This window comes from Notolabrus celidotus, chromosome 13 (assembly GCF_009762535.1).
Source record: "Notolabrus celidotus isolate fNotCel1 chromosome 13, fNotCel1.pri, whole genome shotgun sequence".
Classification (NCBI taxonomy): domain Eukaryota; kingdom Metazoa; phylum Chordata; class Actinopteri; order Labriformes; family Labridae; genus Notolabrus; species Notolabrus celidotus.
This window is the reverse complement of record NC_048284.1, coordinates 11,442,772-11,458,211: the sequence shown is the minus strand read 5'-3', so window position 1 is coordinate 11,458,211 and position 15,440 is coordinate 11,442,772. Positions and strand designations below refer to the sequence as shown.

General features: G+C 39.5%; 1 protein-coding gene across 1 annotated transcript in view; it reads left to right on the top strand.

Moving 5' to 3' along the window:
* Nucleotides 1-419: 419 nt before the first annotated feature.
* The window catches only part of fndc1 (fibronectin type III domain containing 1), a 53,905-nt gene continuing 38,884 nt past the window's right edge, over nt 420-15,440 (top strand). The window contains exons 1-3 of the mRNA XM_034699476.1: nt 420-840; nt 9,714-9,908; nt 11,302-11,370. Coding sequence (XP_034555367.1) covers nt 768-840; nt 9,714-9,908; nt 11,302-11,370 — 337 coding nt within the window. The 5' untranslated portion in view covers nt 420-767. The remainder of the gene's footprint in view (nt 841-9,713; nt 9,909-11,301; nt 11,371-15,440) is intronic.

Below are 15,440 nucleotides of genomic sequence, written 5' to 3'. Positions count from 1 at the left end.
ACAACAAAAAGTGACAGTGCAATTGGCGTCAGACAGAGTAGGCGGTTTTAAACAGATGTGTTTTGAGTTGTGATTTGAAATGGGGGAAAGAATGATGAATTCAATATATCGATTTTCACACACTACTCATTTGAGTATCGATTACTCTAATGAAATATCGATACTAATTAACAAATGCGAAATAAAAGCGTATGTGTCACTTCTGATTCTTTTAGGGTAACTTACTCCAAAGTGTTGTACTGAAGAGGCTGTTTTAAGCTTTCTCCTCAGAGAATTTAAATAAAGGATGTTATTTATCTATTTTGAGTTATCTTTCAAGCATTGCATTGTATACTTTCTTTAGGTTTGGTGGAACATTACCACCAAACCTATTAATGTACACATCCAGTCAAGCCCAAGGACCGACGGGTAATCAGAAATGACCAGTCGTCGCTGCATATACTGACGCTTTGGCACTCCGTTTTATAGTCTGAAATGTTTATGTCAGTTTTGAAAAATTCGAAGCATTTGAGTAAGCCACCTCTTTAAAATGCTCGTTATTGTGTTGTTCAGGTTTTGAAGTTGTTGCTGCCTTGCTATCAGCTTTGAACGTGTTTTTGCTGACACAGAGAAGCAGTGAGTTCACGCTGGACAGCGGCTGTCCCAGTCGGAAGAGAGAGGAGGGGGGAGAGGGAGGCAGGGACGGAGAGGGCTGGTGCGTCCCTGCCCTCTGTCTGCATCCAGCTGCCGCGTCGCTCCACAGCAGCAGTAAACGCACCACAGTCACTATGGCTCTAGCCGCAAGCAGGACGCTCTTGGCGCTTTTCGTCACGTTTTGCGCACCAGGATGCGGATGGACAGGTAAAAGATTTGTTTACTTCTTTTCGAGCAGGTTGGCGTTTGGCTGTGTAACTTTTTCATTTCTCCTGTTGTAGTTGAATGGATAGCATGAAGTTAGAGTGTTGGGACACTTGTTGTATGTGTGCATTTCAAATGCATTATTATAGTGCTCCTTTTTTCAGAATCGTTTGATTCTGCAAGGGAAACACGTGATTGTGTATTTGCCTGTTGCACGCAAGCATTCACTTTTCCAAATCTCCAGTTGCTGCAGTTTGCACTTTTCATTTAATGAGAAATAAATTGTTATTTCTAATGCATTACAAACTTAATTTAGAGTTTCTCCTTTGATTTATCATCTGCAGCTGTGGAGGGGTTAAGGTGAGAAATCACAGAAAATACAGACCCTTCACAGTTTTTTCAGCCTTTGATAATATATGGGGGGAAAGTATGATGCCATGGTCTCTGAGTCGCAGTCATGGAACAAGTCCTTACAGCAGGCGCAACCTGCACAGGCTGTGATCAGTAATTAAAAGATGATGACAAACTGCAGGCTAGATCAGAATACTAGAGAAAACAGTGTGGTGCTTTTTTTTTGGAGCCTCGTTATTCCATATTTGTGACTTCTCTGGCTGACTTTGGTGATAAATGACCTGCCTGGAAAGCTTAGTTTCATTTGGGAAAAGAAGTAGTGCTTGTGAGTTTAAGTTTTCTTTCAGTCACTTTCTTTGGACAGATTTAATTTCAGAGTCTTCTCAATCATCAGCTATTGGACAGGGATAGATGAAATACTCCTCTGAAAGTAAAACCATTTAAAGAGAATCAAAATGCTTTTACACGCAAGAAAGTCGTACTCTGTTTCCACTGCACTGTGCAAACCCCAGAACACAGATTTTAAAGTTTCTTCAGGACTATTTGTAAAATCTGACTTCAAGGAAAGGAGCCCACATCAGGACAGTAAAACTATCCAAATATTAAAAGTGCTATAAAGCTTGGGGAGTTTTGGAGGGCCATATAACCAAACTCCTTTCCTTCAGATTACTCACCCCACTTAAATTGTCACTTGATCTGTAAGTGTCTATATGCCTCCTTCTCAACTGTTAGCACTTAGTGCATGACATCATTGCTCTTTCAGAATACAGCCAGCTGCTTTTTGTTGTGGTCTTTTCCTCAGAGTCCTTTCCTTTTCCATCTCTTTAGGAAGTATTTTTAGAGCAATCTTGTCACTCTTTTCTGCAAACACCCTGCTCCTTATTCACTCACCTACATACACAAACACCTGGAAGATATTTAACACAACGACATTTCACTGCTGCTGCTCCACTGAGCAGTTTTGGAGCTAAGTGCTTTCCTCTCGGGCATCCTGACAGAAGTTGTTAAGAGAGAGGAGGGTGTTACTCATCGACTTTCTCCACTCAAATGTCATCAGCTTGTCAGTCCCAAATTTGTCAGAACAGGGGATGAAATTGGGCCTGTGGGAATATCCGGACAGGTAGGAGGGAGCAAATAGAAGAGTAAAAACATGGAATATTTGGATAGTAAAGAATCTCAGCCTCTTTCATGCAGCTACAGTCTTTCGTCTCCTGGAAAGTGTCAAGTGTAGAGAGTAATTAGGATGGAGAGTGAAGGGAGAGAGGGACCCATGACCTTGCAGGCCAGTGGATTTACATCTCTTCTCTTAACACGATAGAGCTCTGCAGGAGGACTCCATGACTGATCTCCAACAAAACATTCAGAACCAAGAAATTTATCACTTTTTTTGCAGTGGAAAAATAAAACAGATACTCAAAGGTGCCATAAAAAACTAATATTTTCCACAATGTTTGATCACCAGACCTAGCTTGACCCTGAACACCTGCAACTTGGCGGCCAGTCAAATCTGACAGCGATGGCATGTCTCATGTCATGATGTCATATCTAGGCGCCGTTCCAGTTGTTTAAACAAGAACCACCTGGGCCATGAACACCTGTGACAGCACAGTGGATGTTAGCATACTAAGAGGGTTGCAGGAAGATGTAGCATAAACCAACAGTTCAAGATGTCAATCTTCATCTGCCAGGGGATATTTGAACCTTTCAGGAAGTCTCTTGGCTCAAGAGGACGGCTTGTGAACACCATTAGTGAAGTGCAGAATGCATTTTGAGAAAGTAATTTTTACTGGCTAGCTTTACGTTGTGGACACCACTGCACGTAACATCTTGTATCTAAGTATGCAGCCCTGCCAAACAAACAAAAAGACAATCTGGGTAGTCGCTTTGAATAAAAATGCATTTTTAGCTGTTCAACCATGTGAGGGTTGACAGAAATAAATGCTTCTGCTCCGACCATTTGAAGACTGATACGCCGCTGGGACAGACTGAAGTCAAAGGGTAACAGCCGTCAATAGTCATGGTAATAATCTGGAGAGTCAGCTTTATGACAGAGTTCATTAGTGCAGGGAGTTTACTGGAGGTGAGAGGTTAGACTGACAGAGGTGCTACCAAGAATTTTGTGGCCCAAGGCAAGATTTTACTCCGACCCTTCACTAAGACAAATATGTTTAAAGAAGCAACTCAAAACTTCTATTAAGTGTTTTCAAGTCGCAAACATTTAAGTTTAAATGGTGAGGAAAAACACAGAATCTCATTGCTTAATATGTTTCCCAAATTACACACTATTACTTTAAATGTTAGGTCAGTGATAAAAAAAACAACTTTAAAGCTCCTGTGAGACATTTTTTTTCTGTTTATGGAAGAGACTGAAAAAAATACAGAAGCCTCTTTATGGTCTACCACACAGCTGGAGCAAACAAGACTATAACCACACAAGGTACACTGCTTTGATGTTGTTATTATTATGCCTGTAAACATTGCCACTAAGAAGGTGTCATACGAGCTGATTAACAGCATGCTGCTAAAACAGCCTTTGTATATATACTGAGTAATGTCAAACAAAGGATGGATGCGATCTGATACTAATGCATGTACAGGAATCAGCAGAGACATACAAGAGGCGTTTTTCCACCCCAGGAACTTTACCCCGGAACAAGGGACTTTACCCCTGAACTACATGCGTTTCGACCAGAGAAACCAGGGTCTAGATTTAGCTAAGGGGTAGATAATCTCCCCCATGAAAACCCCCTGCTTGGGGGGGTAGAACTTTTCAAAGGTCCTGGGACTTTAACTTGAATGTAACTGTGTTTGTGGAGTTTACATAGTTGTTGAAACACAAAGGGAGTTCCTGGGAATGCATACTAGTTTAGTTTTTTATTAAGATTTCAAAACAATTATTTAATATAATTTCGTTCCTCAATACGTCACTGGCCTGATTTGCAAAATCTACCTGGGACTTAAGCCCGCTGTTGAAACACAGACAACAATGGGGGCACAGGAACCTTTTAGTTCAAGGTAAAGTAGTTCTGGGGGCTAAAAGAACTCTTGGTCGAAATGCACCTAAGGGCCCACTTTGTCCACAAGGGGGTGCCAAAATTAATACAACCCCAAAGTTCTTTACAGGAGCTTTAATTCTAAGAAAAGACTCATATTCTTGTAACTAAACATGAAAAAAGCATTATCCTCCAAGTGCACTCTTACTTTGAAGTTATGTCGACCTAATCATAAACAACGTTTTTTTTCCTCCAAATTCATACAGTGGAATTTATTTGTGGGGTTTAAAACATAAAGCAACTTATCTGTGTAAAGTGATGATCCACAGACCATGCTCTGATAGAGTCCATCTGACAATAGCTTTTGTAGCAAGTATTGTCAATAAAAATCTGTTACCAGTAAGGTCTGTGAATATCAATGATTTTGGAAAAGAGAACTTAGCTGCTGGATATTTTCTTTGCTGTAAGTGTAACAAATTAGATTTGTTTCAATCTGATTTTATTTGGCTGTTAACAGATATCTCAGATAGAGATATTTGGGCAAAAGAAACAAAAACTATCAGCATGACTGAAAAGAGAGAAGTGATAATTGTTTATTCAGTAATTTGGGTAACCCAGTCCTATAATTTGTTTACATGGTTTGATGAATTTGATCCAAATTGCAAATCAGAAATACAGCTGAATCTGACCTTTGAGACTGAATTTGTTCCTCCTCTATCTAACAGTCTGTTGCACTACAAGCAGGACTGCAAAACTGTCTTAACCTGCTCATCAAAGGTCAGGTAGCCATCAAAAATACCTCCTCAGTTTTCTGGCTTCTGTTACCGCATTAGGTTAAATCAAACTGATCTTTCTCGTGTTTGGCAAAATATCCACAATTTGACTCCACTGAGAGTTTCTGAGGGAGTTAATGCACCTGGCATCATTGTGTCTCAATGGTAGATACTAAAACTGGATGTTGCCAGCAAGGTATGAAATTAACCATGATGTGAGTTATTTATGTCAGCTGTGAAAATGTCGTATTTGAAAATAGGACTGGGGCCAACTTTGAAGATACCGACCCACTCTTCTATGTGATGAGTAAATTAATATCGCCTGTAAGAAAATTCTCATGTAATCCACTTATTTCTTATATAGAAGCAAACAGAGAGGGCCTGGTGAGGAAACACCATACATATATATCTGAGGTTTCATTCATCCAGGGCAAATGCTTGTTTGGCTCAAATGATACAACAAGAACACTTAAGATTAGTATGTGGAAACTTTTACGTCACTTGCCCGGAGTGCCAGACCTAAATGACCCCAAAAGGTAGTTCAGTTTTTGTTTGCTAGCTTGTTTTATTTCCAATAGAGCAAATTGTTCAATTAGCTAAATACCCACAGATGTATGTGAGTGCCTTAGCATCACCTCATCTTTGATAAGCCTCTTCTCCTCTTTTGACCCTTTTTCACATTCCATCTTTTAAATGCACAATCCTCAGAGTCTGTGGGAGGACCATTATTAAGGGTTTAATGCTCATTTGGGGTTAGAGGCAGGTCAGATCTTTGTTGTCAGGTGAGAAGGTGCTCTAGTAAAAGTGGAGCACATCACAGGTACACGAGGGCATGTATTTTCTAGAGCAGTTTTACAGGAGTCCTCTGACCTGAAAGCTCTTACATACATGTAATTGTTGTACCAAACTGCACATGCACATGCACATATACGTGTAAATGTCCATTTGTTGCTTTGTATCCACCACAAACACTTTAAAACACTCATTCACGTATTCACACGAATATTCGTATCAATAAAAGCACAATGACCCTCAGGTCATACCTTCATTCTTCGCATACTTATACTTTCCACTGTCTAACTCAATTATAACCTGTCTGTCTGTCTTTCCATTCCACATTCACAAATTAAGCATAGATAAAGTTACATAATTGCTCAGGTTTCGCCTGGCAACGCCCTGAAAAGAGTTGCTCTCCGTAGGATTATGATGTTACAGTTACTCAGTTGTGTCTCAAACTGTTTATTCTGGGATTGCAGTCATGCATCTGCTGTGCTCTTAGAGGGAGTCTTGATTTAATCAAAAATATCTGGTTTGCCCTTGGATCATAAATTTCCAAAGGGGTCCAAATCCCAGTATGATGTCTGGACAAAAGGAACAGATCCTTTCCTACGTATTTCATAGCCTTAATGGAGGCCGCGTGGAAGTGATTGAAGTGTGTCCAGACTGTGTCAGTGGAGTCTGTCATGAGCAGCTGATAAAACTGACTCCCTTGCAACCCCTTATTAATGAGGAAATAATGAGGAGACACTGTGTTTTGTTATTTTGCTGAGTTTGGAGGAACACTTCACACTTCTTTCACACTGGGGCATGATGTGCTCCTAAGTCTCCTTAGTCTCTAGAAACAGCAACAGAACTGTCTTTCAGCACATACTTAAAAGCTGAGAATCAACACGACAGCCCTCCCAAGAGCCATGAGCATCTGCAAACTGCAGCATACAATGCCTGAGATGCAATTATTTCTAAATGTGAAAAAAGTGTGTGCAGATCCAGCTGGGTGCACACCTGTCCTACAGACAAGACTTTAAAGTAATGAAGTGATTTTGTGACCACGCTAAACTGAAAGTGCTGCTGTAAACCTTTGGGGAGCGCAGGCAGTCATAAGGACCAGCTGTTTATGACATGGACAGGCAATACTGACAATATATATGACGGCACTGGAAGATAATAAAACTTGCACTACTTTTTTGAAGCACTGCATATCCTTTCTGCTCAGCCAAAGCTCACGCGCAGTTGGATCTTGACATTTTAAACTGCCACAGTTAATATCTCTATGTTAACAATTTTTGAATGAGTTATGACCACTGTAAACAAAGATTGACATACGCCTCCACCTCCTCTTGCTGAGCAAAAGTGATGCCAAATATAACCACTGCAACAGGTACTGACATCTTACACTGGCAAGATCATTTGTAGCCACAGTCTGCACAGTAGAGATGCAGTTTTGACGTCTTGTCCTTTGCCCTAACCAAACACATATTTAGCTTACAGATTAAACAACAACAATCCATCAGGTTGGTACAGATCACAGTGTAACAGTTTCTTAAGTCTGTTTGAAGCAGGCACTCATGGTCATGAAAAGTTCAACGACTGTTATTTTAACGTTTACAACAGAGCTGTAAATCATGATGTCGTACCTCTTTCTATGGCATGAACTAAGTGATTTAAAATAAACTTTTCAGAAAAAGTGATATTTTATAAGGATGCACCGATCCTACTTTTTGGGTCCCAATACCAATACTGATATGTGGGCTTTGGTATCTGCCGATACCGATACTGAGCCGATCCAACCCGGTATTGATTTAACAATCTCTATTCCTTACTAACTTTGAAAACCACATTAAAATGAACATTTTTAAATTGACAGTATCATTATTCAAGAGATTATAAATGTGTACCAGCAGTTTAATCTTCATAACCAACAGATATTACAGTTCAAAAGTAAACCTTAGCAATGGATAAGATGAATTAAATATTCTGTATAAAAAACGGCATCAAATGAGAAAATAAAAAATACTATTATTTCAATATTTAATTATTTCAAGGATCTGGAACAGTTAAATCCAATAACCGTTTTTTCACACTTTGAATCCATTAATAGAGGGTTTCTTGCTTCTTTGCAGTAGGCTACAGCCGACGTAAACTTCCTCCTTTTGGCTTCTATTATATTTTTCAGCGCGACTGCCATTCGTCGAAACATTACCGCTGCACGTGTTGCAAGTTTCCGGTGCCGTTGTTAGCAAAAGAAGCGTGACATGCAGAGTCTCTGTAGAGTCTCCATCATGCTCTGCCAGGCAAAAATGCACAGACCGGCTGGTGCTGATGACGTAACATTGCTGTTGTAAATCACAGAAAAGCATAGGACTGAGATGAATAGATCTGCCATATGGATCGGCACTATATATCGGCCCCTTGTCACTGATATCTGATCTAGCTTTTTGAGACCTATCTAGTCGATATCCGATACCAGGATCGGATCAATGCATCCCTAATATTTGACGAGATATCAGCAAAACAAGAACTAACTAAAATACAAAAATAAACATGTTTGAAAAGAATGTAGTTTGACAGAATTCCAATCCGACTACATGGAGGAGGCAGGCTTTATGACTTATACTGGAGCCGGTAAGCGGAGGGTGCTCTAAATCATTTGACTCCACTTTTGGGGTGCTGTCATGTCAGCTATCGTCTTACACCATCTCTGATTGTGAACACAGTCTGCAGTTTACCTCAGTTGTTCTTACCATCTTAGTGTCTTTTAGTTTGTTGTTTTGGTTTTAGTCTTCACAACTTTCCACCTTTTGTCCACTCTTGTCAGCTTTATTTGATGCTGCTGCCAACAGTTGTTTTAAGCTAAGAAAGCTCCAACAGACCTGGTATAAGCTATTTGAAAACACAGATATGACAGCGTGATTTTAGCTTAAGTGCCAAGTGTTTCCCATGGTAGTTGGAGGAAACCAAAAACAGAGTTAGAAAGAGACTAAATATTGGACCTACATTCATAAGGCCGACAGAAACAGAGGTACACTTGAATGTTGATGTTAGGAAACTTTTACATACATTTTCACAACTAAGGGAACATAGCACTTAATCAAGCAGTAAACTTGTGACTGTATAAAGTGAAACAGGGATGACGTCGTTGAAGTCTAACCTTAAGTTAGTTAATATTGCCCTTCCTCTGACAGCTCAAAACAGCTAAGAATACACAATCTGGGGACTTTATGAATCATTTTTATGGAAAGTTCAGGCTTGTTAACAGGTATTAGACCAGTTCTTTCTGGGCGTCAGACTTTTTTATAAAGCCACCCTTTCCCATGTTGAGTCAGTTGGGGACCTGGCGTTAGTGTAAGCTCTCAGGCATGAAGCCATTTATGCTTGATGAATCAAGCCGGCAGTCTTTAACATCTCAAATGGTTGTTTATTATTTCCCATGTATGTACTCCTCCCTGGGGCCTTTTGCAGCTTTTTTCCCTCCATGCAAGATAATTCCACAGTGTTACAAATGATCTTAAAGTCATGTTCTGTGCTTTACTTTATTAGCTGGGTGTGATGTTGGCCTCTTCTATAAATGTGTCTCCACACCTACATTGTGGTAGGCAAACTGAAAGAAGAGCATAGAGGCAGTTGCTATCCAAAACAGTGTTGTTACTATTTTCTTGTTTTGCTTTGAGTAAATCCAGCCAAGAGGGAGACTCAAGATTGCTTATTGTCATGAGCTGTTAGCATCCAAGCAAATACTGGTTTATTTATGTAATCAAGTTTATGCTTCATCAGAAAGAGAGCAATGCTAATGGCCAAGTATAATACATTCTGAAGCAAACTTTGTGATGGCACTGTAGCAGAGTTGTGTTACAGTAGGCTTGCATACTGCAGTAATGTTAGAGGGCAACAGATGATGAAGAGATAATGAATCAAGGCAAATATGACTGTAAAAAAATACTTCACACAAACATGTTTCATCTTGATTTCATTTGTTTTGCAGCTGAGAAGCCCCTGCGGCCAAACAATGGGAAACAGACATCTGTGGACAGGGGCCTCAAGGAGAGCTGGGAGCCTTCTATCCATCTGGATGGACGACCTGTGGACCGCTTCGTGATCAGCTCCAGTAAACCGACAAGGCCTCACCGTCTTCCTAAAGTGGGGAGGGACAGTCGCTCGCATCTTCTGGAGGATGTTGGTAAGGCAGAGAGAACAGACAGTAAGTTAATATCAGTGACAGATGAGGTTGGGAGCAGTTAGGATCAAATGGTTGTGAGTCGTTGAGAATATTTGAGATTGAATGACGTAAACAGATCACGTCGGAGTTAATAAGTTTGTCTGAGGGGCCTTGGGAGCGCTCATAGCATTGCTAGACAAATAAGTAACTCGGAGGAAGATAAATGAATCAATGGAGAGCAAGAAAAAGAGATTTGGCTTAAAATATGGCGTGAGCTTTCAGATCTTGGAGTTCTGCACTTTCTCAAGGCAAGAGCCAAGAACGAGGAGGGGATGTGCAAAGCTGTGTTCGAAGCAGAGACGCCAAGAGGTGAGGTGCGTGTATAATTGTTTTTTAGCAGTCGCCGATTAGTTCATCATTGGACAGGCTGTGTCGTAAGTTTGCCAGAAAGAAAGGAAGGAAGAGCATTGAGGGAATCAGTGTGCAGGACCGGCAATGTTCATCCCAGCTCAGCAGACTGTGGTTATTTAAAGCTTTAGAGGACATTATTTTAGGATCTTACAGCTTCTTAGGTTATTCCTTATCCCGCCTTGTAAAACTTTAGACAAGTCTTTATGTTTCTATATACATAGAGTTTGCAGTGTTGATACAGTCTAGCCTGCTTTTGTCATTATTCCATTTTCCTTTGTCCTTGGCTTCTTAGAGCCATACTTCATCAGCAGCTTAAAGTCTGCAGCCAAGCCCGTCTTTTCCACATCCAAACCCAGCCCCAGCTTCTATAAACCAATCCCCTGTGTTGTGGTCACTTGTTGTGTGCATGTGTGCGCGCAAACATGTGTGTTTGGTGGTGATTGTGGTGGAGGATAGGGTGGTGCCAAGTGTTGAGGTCATACATTGTCTTGTATGGTGTGTCAGCATTTATGCTCACATTGATGTTTGTGTGTTATGCAACTGTGTCTGTGTCTGTGTCTGTGTGTGCGTGTGCTACCCAGAATATGTTGTGGTGTTCTTGTGGTCTTGCCAGCCCCGGTGCGGTTTGCCTGAACTCTTTGGCAGAGAAGCTGAGTCTCACAGATGCCCTCTCCCTCTCAAAATATTTCTTGCAGGGCATGTGCTGTTCTCTCTGCAGCTCCAGAGCAGCATCATTCATCATAAATAACGCCACGCTGTTGTACCTCACAGCTTTAATGTGTCTGGCCAGCTGCTGTAAAAGCAACAAAGAGTTATACTGACAGTAAAGAAAAAGGGAGAGATTGAAAAAAGATATCCTCTGTTCTCATCAAGAATGAGGAAACAGATCATACACATTTTAAAATTGCCCTTATCCATAAATAAAAAAGAAGAAGACCTCTAAGCTTCCTGCTTCCTCGATTCTACGATCAACATAATGAAACCAGGTATCTTTTATTTTCAGACCCTGATTGGATTAACCTGGATGGCTTTGCGGTGTTGAGCGGCGGACCTGTCACCAACTCATCAGCAGGTAAACCTGATCTCAAAGCATCATTTCCATCAACACATGGGAGTGGTGTGTCTATCCACAGCCATGCTTGTAACACTATCTGGTGAAATTCCTTTAAGTGTTTTACCCTAATGATCTCCTGTCAACATTGATATGAAAGAAACCACAGAATCTATTGTACTGATGCTTTATCCTAGGGGAAGATTTTTCATTTTCATGCATTCCTACACTCCTCTGTCCTGATAGGATTAGTGGGAAAGACACTCATTTGTCTCAGTCTTATGCATCGCTATCTGTGAAAGTATGTGTTTCTCACAGGTGATCCAAATTTAACGTCTGTTTTACAGTTTTGTTGCCTTTAATGTTGCACACTATGTTTCTTATTGCATACTTGCTGTCAATGCTTTCAAAAGACCTTAAAATGAAAGGAAATAAGCAGCAGACCAAATGGCTTATAACTAGACCTCGACAGTGAGTGATAATATAATGGCTGCACACTCAAAAAAAGCAACATGGTTGTCTGTTTTATAAGTACAACATGCATTTTCTGTTATATTATTTCATGTTTAGTGGTTAAACATTTTTAATTCATGTAGTTTTAACACGACATTCAAAATCCTTAAAACTACAAGATTGCTTTATGTCCACACAACCTAAAGGTTTAGGTAGGAATCCCATCTGCAATATCTCTCCAGAGCAGAAGTGGCAGTAACGTGCAATATCTATGGTGGAGAAATGTATTAACCAGTAAGCACTTATTTTAAAGGCTGCCAAGTCAAGATCCATATTTTCTGTTTGACATTGTTTGCCTTCTCTGGGGAATAGAGTTCTATTCCAACAAACCCAGTCTGTTTTTTGGTCTTTTTCCAAACTTGACACCAACTGGGGGTAGACTAAGTCGGCACGTTTAAACTGCGAAATGTAAACATTCTTGATATGTCAAAAATGTCTTATTTTCTCAATAATTACTATTTGAGAGTTTATTTTCACGTGATAAAAAGGTTTGTCTCACAGTTCAAATCATTTCTGATGATTGGACATACAGGCTGCACAGTGGTGCAGTGGATAGCGTTGTTGCCTCAAAGTTAGAAGGTTCTGGGTTCGAGTCAGGGGCCTTTCTGTGTGGAGTTTGCATGTTCTCCTTTGGGTTCTCTCCGGGTACTCCGGCTTCCTCCCACAGTCCAAAAACATGCTCACGAGGTTAATTGGTCTCTCTAAATTGACGGTAGGTGTGTGTGTGTGCGTGAATAGTTGTCTGCCTTCCGCCTGAAGTCAGCTCCCCATAACTATGTTCACTCAACATATTTACGCCTAGTTGGATCAACAAAATTGTGTCTCACTAAATGAAAGCATTTTAATTAGGTGGAAATTCTTTTCATAACTTTATTACGTTCACCCAACAAATCATTTCTTTGAGTGTACAGTCAAGTCAAGATCTGTCATTTTATTAAAGATTATCAGCCAATGTTTCGTTGAATGATAAGTAATGTGTTGTCTTTCGATTTTGACCTGATGGTCAGACAACTTAAAGTATTGGGTCTTTGAGCAGACTGACTTAATGATACACTGAATAAGAGAAAAGCAAACATTATTCAAGAGTGGATCATATGCAGAGTACTTTCTTTCTTATTGAAATCTTAAATCTCAAGAGAAAGATTGATCTCTCGTGTTTTCAATTGAAGGCAAGCGCACTTAGAATTACATAAGCTCAAGACTAGACTTGTAATAAGCTACATCTCTGTTGTTTGTTTATTTCTGTGCAGTGTCATGGGCATTTGGACGTGTTAGCATATTTTATAAAAACACTGTCTAGCCTCAGGGTTAACAGAAATAGACATGCACATCTCTGTGTTCCTATAGCTGCAAAAACAGTTTTGTCTCTAAACTGCTTGATTTGGCATGTCTCTGCCATGGAAAGGAAAATAAAGAAAAAACATTCAAATTCCAAAATAAAAGGATCAGGTCCAGTAGATGAACACAGGATGTTCTTGCTTTAAAGCTACAGTGCAAACCACAGAACCACCATGCCATTTTAAAGTTTTACTTGTGTTTGATTGAAACAGGGCTGCAGAGAAGACAAACTTCATAGTTTTTTGTTGAATCTAACCACAGTAAATAGAGCCAAATAACCACTGAGGACTGGCAAAGTAACGATAGAGGCAAAAGAAGAAATATTTCAGAAGAAAGAAGGAAAACGAAGACATTGCATGATATGAAGCACTGTTAGGCAGTTGCTAATAACTGTTACAAATTATGTTGGCATAACCGTGGCTAACATTATCCAGGGAGCTACCATTTCAAGTTTAAATCACTTTTATGTTCAATACTGTAACGTTTTTCTAGGACGCCAGTTAACATAATACTATTAAAACAACAACACAAATGTTTAACATTTCAGGCTTATCTTAGTTATCATTCCAATCCATTCTATGACCGACGAAAAATAACAAAAACTATATTAATAGTCATCAACATATCAAAATTCAAGATTCAAAATAGGGTGTGTCTTTCAGATATTTCTGCTAAGCTTATACAATTAATTAAAGGTGACATATCACGCTTTTTTCATCAATATGTATTGGGCTACGAGGTCCCCAAAACATGTCTTTAAAGTTTATGCTCAAAAAAACACTTTGAAATCAGATTTTGGCATGCCTGAAAAGCCCTCTTCTTCAGTCCTCCTCAGAAAACTCTGTTTTCCCTCTGACCACGCCCCCTGAGGAAGTGGATGTGCCTCGGCTGTCCAGCACGTTGATCTAATGTTTACATGTTGGCTGAATATACACGGCTGCCCAGAGATCGCGTTACTTCAACCCTCTGAATCTGACCCAGAATCTGATCCTGACGGAGAGGCGCCTGTAGCAGGACCTTTCTGAAGGATTGGTCATAGATTTAGTGTTTCTTGTTGTTTTATTTGTCAGTATGTAGACGTGTGTCTTGGTACACAGCTACGAACATGTAGCTATGTGGCTATGCTAACTAGCGCTAGCACTTATCCATGATAAATAAAAATCATCCACTAGATCTTCAAATCTGCAGACGTGGGGAGTAAAACCGACCTTTGTGTTTATTAAGACAGCCTACAACTAGCATGCCTCCCTCCTAAGCTCCTTGTTAGCACACATGTGTGCAGGTAATGAAAAACGGAGGGGGGATTCAGTATTATTTTATACAGTCTATGGTCTGAACAAGCTCCGAGCTCTGACTCCGTGTCAGACCGGATATTGTTGTGACGTAACAAAAACACGGAAGTCTGAAACGGCTCGTTTTAGACACATTTACAGAAAGGTGGAGAAATCAAAACGGGGCAGAATGGATTTTTTTCATTCTCGGGGGGTTTGTAGACATGCCAGGGACACATATTTCAGGTAGAGAACTATTAAAATGTCAATTTTGCATGATATGTCACCTTTAAAAAAAGTGTTCAGGCACAACATAGGAAATAAGATATTGACAGTATGAAGCAATACTCTACATGGCTGTTTTTCTTAATTGGTGTTTGTTTTTTGACAAATGTCAAATAAATAATTGAACTGTATTTTATTTGTGTGATTATTACTATGATTTGGTAATATTTAACTAAAACAATGGGTAATATTTACATAATTAATTTAGGTCTTATAACTTAATAGAACTCAGTAATTACAATGACCAAACAGAATAAAATTATACAATCTAATAAATTATTTCATGGCTGTAAATATTACAGATAACTAATATTTACATAATATTAATAAGTATATAAAAATGATAACATCAGAATAATTAAGTAATGCTTACTCAATGTCTTCACAAATGTTACAATAAGTATTAAGTAGATTTTATTTGATAAAGGGAGGTCAGTTTTACTTGATATTGCAGCAGTAAAATGTACTTAAAAATTGTGAGTGCGAATTGTTATGAGGATTTTTTTTAAGTTAATCTTAAGAGTTATTTTTTTCAGTGCATTTAAAGCTATATGTGAAAGTGTAGCAACTCTTGCTAGCAGAGTCAACGCTAAGTAACCAATGCTGCTTGCTTTTAGCTATAATTACCCTGGAGGAGAGTAAACCAGCTAACTCTGTCTTTGAAGCTAAACTGATTGAACACCC